The sequence below is a fragment of the Sesamum indicum genome, linkage group LG9 (genome assembly GCF_026168435.1).
Source record: "Sesamum indicum cultivar Baizhima isolate 11 linkage group LG9, ASM2616843v1, whole genome shotgun sequence".
In the NCBI taxonomy this organism is placed as follows: domain Eukaryota; kingdom Viridiplantae; phylum Streptophyta; class Magnoliopsida; order Lamiales; family Pedaliaceae; genus Sesamum; species Sesamum indicum.
In genome coordinates this window covers 7,884,161-7,892,002 of record NC_142665.1, presented here as the reverse complement: position 1 = coordinate 7,892,002, position 7,842 = coordinate 7,884,161, and the positions used below count along the sequence as shown (strand labels likewise).

The window sequence follows — 7,842 nt, the reverse complement described above, 5'->3', positions numbered from 1 at the left end:
TGGGAATTTAGGTAAACGTACAGAAAGCAACAAAGAAAATGGTGCTAAGCATTTCTTGGACTGGTCTCCTCAAACCATCTCTTCCTTTCCCTCTACATAATATATTCCCTTTCCCACTTCATACAAATTCTTGTGCTTTTTTAACTATATAAAAGCTCGTTTCATGCCATAATGGAATGGAACCCCCAACAGCTCCATTCAGTTTAAATTGATATTTTTATCTCGCCCTGTTAATGGTTCGCCTACTCAGTTGGAAACATCTGTTGAATATTTTTTAGTCATCTGTGGAAATCCTATAAACACTTCAGTTCTTTGCATACAATTTTGCGGCGGTGAGGAGAGGGGAGAGACGGGCTCCAAGAATTTGCTCCAAATTTTGATTCCAAGATTTTCGGATTAAAATTGGGTTTTTGGAGTTTGGAGCAGATGGGTTTTGTGGACTCCCAAGTTTTGATTGCCCTTGCTCTTTCACTTATTGGTGGTTTGAGTACCTCCATTGGTGAGTGAGTTTTAAGCTTTGGGTGCAATTGTATAGAGGGTTTTGATGTTTTAATGAGTTGTTCTGTGAAGATTGGTTATGGAAGTATGTAGATATGGTGTTTGGCTGTTTGATAACAAGGTTTCCGATTGTGCTAACATTTGGGTTTTAGACCCAATATCTTTGTTTGTGTTTCTGTTAGTCATCCGAGTTTTATTTAAGTGCTGATATCTTGAGGGCTTTAGTAATCTAATAAGATGGCGGTGATATATACTCTATAGTTAAATTCTTCTCAAGTTAGGGAAATTCTTAATTTCGTGGATTTATTTGACTGGTGAAGTAGAACCGCAATTGCTATGGATAACTTGCTGTCAATAGTATGAATATCGAGTTGTTGCATATTTTTGAGAATGGAATAAAGAGTTAGTTAGCAGCTAATGTTTGATTTTGGCCATCACAACCTACCTTCATGCTTCGCGGTTGGATTCTTGAACAGGTGCACTTTTTGTTGTCATTAACCAGGCTCCAAATCTGAAGATGCTTGGGCTTTTACAGGTAACCAAAATTGTATTAGCATTCTGATTATTCAATGTTGTAGGATGTTTATGCTTCTTGATCTAGATTATTTGTAAAAAGGGAATCATTCATATTTTCAAAAGCTGCTGCTTTTTGAGATACTGTTGCATATGTTTATATATCATTGATCGACGTACTTTCAGTTCTGCAACTTTAAAGGACTATTATTGAATTTAGAACAGTATTTTATATGCATAATAAGAGTATCTTTGCCGAACAGGGTTTTGCTGCAGGTCTTATGTTGAGCATATCTTTCTTAGATTTGGCTCATAATGCCATAAACTCCATTGGCTTCTTAAAGGGGAATCTCTGGGTGAGGCCTTCTGATACTTCTGCCTAAATCACTTCTTCTTTTTCATATATAAGTGCACTCCTTGATTGCTGTATAAATGGCTTCACAGTTCTTTGCAGGTGTAATTTTCTTTGCAATTGTTGCTAATTTTATTCCAGAACCAACGGTTGCACCCATTTCGGATGTGAAAAGCAAAAAGGTTAGGTTTCATGCAGTTTGTTCTTTACTACTGAGTGGGCTTGCTAATAGTTAGGATTATCTTTCGACAATGGTTCAATGATATTATATTTTCTGCCTCGAAACAGAAAAATGGTGATGAAGGGGGCAAGGATATTATGAAAAAGCATCGACGACAAGTACTGTTTAGTGGAATCATCACAGCCGTAGGTCAGCAGTTAGATGTTCTTTTACATAAGTCCAGATAATCGAAGAAGATTTCCCTGTCATGGTTCCCAGTTTTTGGACTTTGGATGTTTGTTTTTTATATTTGCTGAATTATTTCTCTGTGTTTGGTTGACATTTTGAAACCTAATATGATAACAAGTCTTTATTTTAATCATTTCAGTTTTCTACTTCGCACTAGGCTTGAATCTGCTCTTTCTGTTTTCTAGGTCATGCTAGTGACCTGAAACGTTGAGCATAAAAAGATTGTTGTCTCTTTTGTAACTCTAATCTTTCACATAATTTTGAAATTTAAAGAGATTCATAATTTCAGCAGTTCCTGCTGATAAGGCACATTGCATGGTTACTTTTTTCCTCTTACCAGCATAGGGTAAAACTTTTTGAAAATTTTATTGAAACTTGATTGTCCATTTGAGGGGTATAACTGCAAATTGTCCTTGCAAGTTTCTGATTTATTAATCTCAGTTATTGAAAACTGTTATGTCACTGTTTTCAGGCATAAGCTTGCACAATTTTCCTGAGGGAATGGCTGTGTTCCTTGGATCAATGAAGGTAGTTCTATTCTGCATTTACCTACTTATAATAAAATCACTTTCCTGATTCCCCAGCATAGTTCCCTGGATGCAGCTTGTGCTAAGTTTAAAATGTTTGATACAGCCAGCCCATCTCATTGATAAGACGCATGGTAGTTAATATTAGACTTTGTCACGATTAGTTGACTAGAACCCATCTTTGCCATTATACCAAACTGAAGGTACTAATTTGGTCTCAGGCCTTCCTCGAATTAGTATGAACTGCATTGTTCTTTTGGATTGATGCTCAGAAAAGGGGATTTGTCCTTTCTAAATGGTCCATTTTCTATGAATTTGTAGTCAGGTTTAAGGGTGTCCAATTCAGTTAACCGAAATTTCGGTCCGCCTTACCCAACTGAAATGTTCGGGTCGGTTTGGTTTTGTACCGAATTAACCGAAAATTTTAAAAAGAAATAATGTAATGTTAATTTTTTAGTTTATAAATTTTTTTATTAATCAATAATTATAATAATTAAGTATATTTTAACCATAAAATTATTATTTTTTGTTATAAATGCAGATATTAAGGTATTTAATATTTTTATATTATTTTTTAACTATAGTTATAATATATATATTTTAAAATTCAGTATTCGGTTCGGTTAATTGGTACAAAAAACTGAAACCAAACTGAAATTTAAAAAAAAAAATAAACGAATACCAAACTGAATTTTTGATTCGGTATTCAGTAAGAACTGAATTAATGGTTCGGTTTGATTTTGGTCAGGTAACCAAAAATTGCACACCCTTAGTCAGGTTTTCCACATGATTATTTCTGGATAGATCCTGACGTTGTCGAGTTTTGCAAGCAGTTTTCAAATATATGTTCGAAAAAAGCATCCTGAAAGTATTGTTTTAAGAGTTACATATTTTAGATATGTGAATAGAAAATTTTCATCTTCTATATCTATTAGTTACATTACCTGCAAGATATATTATCTAGGGATTTTGTACTTTTGGTCTAATAAGATCTAAAGGCTGTTTCTAACATCTTTTTCAGGGTCTGCGAGTTGGTCTGAACTTGGCATTAGCTATTGCTTTACACAACATTCCAGAGGTATTTTCTACAATATTCTTGGAGTATTTTAGTTACTCCATATTTTTCTCAGGGTACTTACTTTCACTATAGGACTGCGCATGTCAAAGCTATATCAGGCTTTTGTTAAAAGAACATCTTCTCAAGTGGACCCTACTGATTTTCTTATTAAGACCAGTAGTATGCAGCCTATGACCTGAATTTCAAGAAATTTACTGTCACAATATGATCTTAAGCTAAGCATGTTTCTATGCTTTTCTGCTGACTTTGATATTCGATCATTTTGCAGGGGGTTGCTGTTGCACTTCCTGTTTACTTTGCCACACAAAGGTACACGTTCTCTATGGCTCCATTTGCTTAGCTGCCCAAATTATCATGTGAAAGAACACTTTATATTGTGTTGTCATAAGCATGGAAGCTTAATGCATTTTTAGTAAATCATCCTAGCTTGTAAGTTTTTTAATATTTCTCTGCTCTGATTGTCATTAAGGTTCTTGACCACACAAAGTACCATACATAAATCACAATTAAGTTTTTGCAATGAGACCTCCGTGTTGTTTATACTACTATGACGTCACAGCCTATATGAGAATCTATTTAAGAAGATGAAAAGTGCATAGAACTGTAGCAACTTGCTTTTCATATTCTTTGTCTGAATAAGAGGAAGGATTTATAGGATATGGATGCATAGTTTAGGAGTACTATAGTGATATGAAAGTCAAAGAATTTGTTCTGGCCTCTGTTTCCGAAGGTTGTAAAAGCATATTGAGCATAACTAAATAAGGGGTAACCTCTGAGTTCGTGAAAAAAATATTAGATACTTTCATAATTGTAATTTACATATTTATCATGTAACTGGTGTGCTTGTGTTTCCCTCTTAGCAAATGGCAAGCGTTTAAATTGGCTACGCTTTCTGGTTTTGCTGAGCCCCTCGGGGTGATTATCGTAGGTGTGTTACCCTTACATTTCACATAGACACTTTTTTCGAAATTGACTTAAAACTTTGAGGACGAACTTGGTTTCTTGCAATGAATTTGCAGCGTACCTATTCCCAAGTAGTCTAAGTCCAGAAATTCTGGAGGGCCTCCTCGGATCAGGTACACATGTTTCTTGTAGTTCAACCAACAATACAAGATGAATCTGTCTGATTTCTGACATTTTATTTGATCTCTTCCAGTGGGGGGTGTGATGGCTTTCCTAACCTTGCATGAAATGCTGCCACTGGCATTCGATTACGCGGGACAGAAGCAAGCTGTTAAGGCTGTATTCTTTGGCATGGCTTTCATGTCTGCTAGGTGACTTGTCTACTGAAAACAAACAACAGCGTACTGTTGCCAAATCTATTGTTTATTATGAGAATGTTCTGACTGCTTATACATGTCTGATCAGTCCTGAGTTTAAATTTTTCACATTCTTCGAGTCTTTGTTGTTATCTATTTTTCTCTGCCCCGCCTCTCTCTCCCTCTCCATCTTGCGCAAATCCTTATTAACTGCTTATTCTATTTATGTTGGTGTTGCAGCCTATATTTTCTTCAGACCAGCTTACCAGAGGACATGAGCTTGTAGTCGTCGCACATCTTCTAGCAGATCCTGGGCACATCTCAATCTTAACTTGGAATTCATCAATTTCCTGTGTTTTATTTCTGCTTAAATCTCTGCAGAATATGATCAACTGTATGATTGTATTGTTGGGGGTTTGTTTCACTACCAAAAACAGGGGTTGAAATAGGTTTTTCAACGATTGTAAGTTATAATTACCTTTATCAAATTTTATATTGTAAAGAATTATTTTACTTACTCTTGTGATTTTTCTTTTTTTCAAAATTTGTACACTGATTATACGATAAATATAATGAATTCATAATGAAGTCTCGAAAATCTTAATTTGAAATAAACTTTCTGAAAGTAAAAACCTGATAGATTAGGGCAACAACTCTCCTCTCAGCCAAAATTACACTTTCAATCCATAGAATAGCGAAGAACAACACTTTTAATCATTTATTTTATGGGAGTTTTACTTTGGTCTAAATATTTTGAGAAGACTAGACATATTTAGTTTAAGGGTAAAATTTATTTTACCGTCTGTGATATTTAAGATATTCAAATAAGTTCATGTGACAAAAAAAATATCATATAAGCCCTTGTAAAATTTAAAAAGATGAATACTGGCCTCTGGTGTATTTGAACATGAGTTTGATGTTGTAATGACAAAAATACCCTTTTTAAATCAATAACCTATATTTAATTTGATTAAAATTTGTGGCTCAAATTTAATCATGCTTGTCAAAAATTAAAATATATTATTTTAATGAATATATTTAATTATATATTTTTTAATATATGGATATATATATTTGTATGTATACATCCTCAATCTAATTTTCTGCTGGGAAGAAGATTGAAAATGAGGATTGGGAAGAAGATTTCATGGTTGCCAATGATGTATTTTTTTGGCTTGGAAAGATAATTCAAAATGCGCTCCAAGTTGTTCAACCATCCTTTCTTTTCTGTATTAATTTGCAAGATATATATGGAGTTTGAAATGTAATGTTTTTAGGTTGTGAAGATGGGATGTAATATTTTGGCTTGTAATGTCTGTTTTTAATGTTGTGTATAAATTGCAGATATGTCTCTTCTTAAAATGTTGATTCTGATATGTAAGTATATCTGCTGAAGGAGATTTCTTCTTAAAAGAGTTAACAAATGCACTTTGGACAACTCAGTGTATTTGCAACCAATTGAAATTGCTATTGGTAACAAACCTCTTTCCTAGTACTTGCCTGCTCATACTGTGACAAATTGGGTGGTTGGACATGAAGGGGTACGGACTATACAATAAAAAAATAATAAATTTTCACAGAGAAGGGGACAACTAATTAAATAAGTAGAAAAGCAAATTTTTTCAATTAAAAAAAAAAAAAACCAGCCCCATAAAATCTAAGAAATGGCCCCCCATCTACACATCAAACATGATAGTACACACAAAACCCAAAAAATTAAATAAATATCCAATGACAATTATTTACACACTACAATATACTTAAATACACCCGAAAATTATAATTTTTTTTAAAAAAAAAACTCACTGTACCAAGGGTTGGGACATCAATTAATGCATTTGGACCCTCAATATGAGCATCCACCTCAAACCACTGCAAATCCTTCTTGATCATCTTGGTCCACGAATATTTTGATAGAACAAATAAAAAGAATAGAGTGGTTTTAGAAGAAGTTTGAGGCTTATAAGATTAGGGTTTTTGAAATGGGAAAGTTGTTTCCACTATTAAAAAAAAATTTAATTATTTTCTATACTATAAATCACTATATATATATATATATGTAACTTAAAAACCCTAGTAATTCAATACTATGTAATAATCTTACAGCAACTGATGTTTGAGTAGTGAGCATTTGGTGAGATGTTCCAAGTGTTGAATCATTACAATCAAGAAGCAGCAGCAGCATGCAGGTATGTAGCTAGCTCTTTGATTCTCATCTGTTGTATTGAATTGATGGGTGCAGGATTATTAATATGACTGTCACTTGCTACCAACTTAAAAGACATACCCCCAACACGTCATACATAGCCATGAGAGAGCTTCAAGGTTTCTGCATTTTTGTTTGTAATTATTCAATGAATAAGACGATACAGAGTGTTGCTGTTTAAACCTATGTATAAACCTTCTAACTATTTCCAACACAAGCACACATATATATGTGAAAACAATATGTAATGCAGCTGGGTTGAGTAATTACTCTTTAGGTTTTTGTACGTAAAAGTTGGTGATTCAGAGACTAGTATTTATTAATTATATGGCGTGTACTATCCATATTAACTATAAACGTACGTAAACGGAATACAGCTGTGTTTGTAGAACCATCGTACGAGAAATTCTTTATGTAATTAAATGGAAAAATTATAATGTATGTCCCATAACTTATACGTTTGTGATTTGGTCCCATTATTTTACCCCTTGACACTTTTAGTCCTATAAGTGTAAAAAAATATTATAATTTACATTCTACTCATATTTTTCATAAGATTCTTGATGGAAGGAACGTGCAAAGCAGGTATTCCGTTAGCCAACGTTTTACTACAACAGTGTGGAAAATTACAATTTTCGTTCCACTCACATTTGCTAAATCACTTTTCCTGAACTAACTAATCACTCTACAAGTGTATTGCACTTGTCATAGATTGGTTCAAATTTGGTCGAATCTGGTCCGGGTTAAAATTTTTTGAGAATTTTATAATATGATAGGGTGCATGTATTTTATTACGTGGATTCTGTTTAATAATTATTTTAATACCTTTATAAATAAATAAATATTAATAATATATAGATCAAAGGAAAATAAAGCATTTAATAAAAACTGCATCGGCGTCCAATCTCAATCAACTACTGAACGTGCTAATCAAGAACTCATCCGCATAATTAAAGCTATCAAAGAAACAAAATAACCCAAATCCCCCCCCCCCCTCGGC

The 7,842-nt window shown here is 33.6% G+C and overlaps 1 protein-coding gene across 2 annotated transcripts; it reads left to right on the top strand.

Annotated features, from left to right (window-relative positions):
- LOC105171066 (ZIP metal ion transporter family) lies at window positions 1–5,153 on the top strand. Of its 2 annotated transcripts, none has more exons than XM_011092073.3 (12): window positions 1–499; window positions 975–1,033; window positions 1,275–1,367; window positions 1,456–1,545; window positions 1,652–1,733; window positions 2,245–2,300; window positions 3,321–3,377; window positions 3,646–3,686; window positions 4,238–4,305; window positions 4,397–4,453; window positions 4,534–4,681; window positions 4,877–5,153. In XM_011092073.3, the coding sequence occupies exons 1-11, from the start codon at window positions 427–429 to the stop codon at window positions 4,653–4,655; spliced, it is 798 nt and encodes a 265-aa protein (XP_011090375.1). In that variant the 5' UTR covers window positions 1–426; the 3' UTR covers window positions 4,656–4,681; window positions 4,877–5,153. The 2 variants fall into 2 exon arrangements, with proteins under 2 accessions (XP_011090375.1, XP_011090374.1); XM_011092072.3 differs by having other exon boundaries at window positions 6–499; window positions 4,534–4,651.
- The last annotated feature ends 2,689 nt before the right edge of the window (window positions 5,154–7,842 follow it).

Excerpts from the sequence above, each read along its gene's own strand:
- LOC105171066 (XM_011092072.3), top strand. The coding sequence starts at position 427 with ATGGGTTTTGTGGACTCCCAAGTTTTGATTGCCCTTGCTCTTTCACTT. Across the intron at positions 1,034-1,274 it reads AGATGCTTGGGCTTTTACAG|GGTTTTGCTGCAGGTCTTAT; the intron begins GTAACCAAAATT and ends TTTGCCGAACAG. Across the intron at positions 4,454-4,533 it reads GGAGGGCCTCCTCGGATCAG|TGGGGGGTGTGATGGCTTTC; the intron begins GTACACATGTTT and ends GATCTCTTCCAG.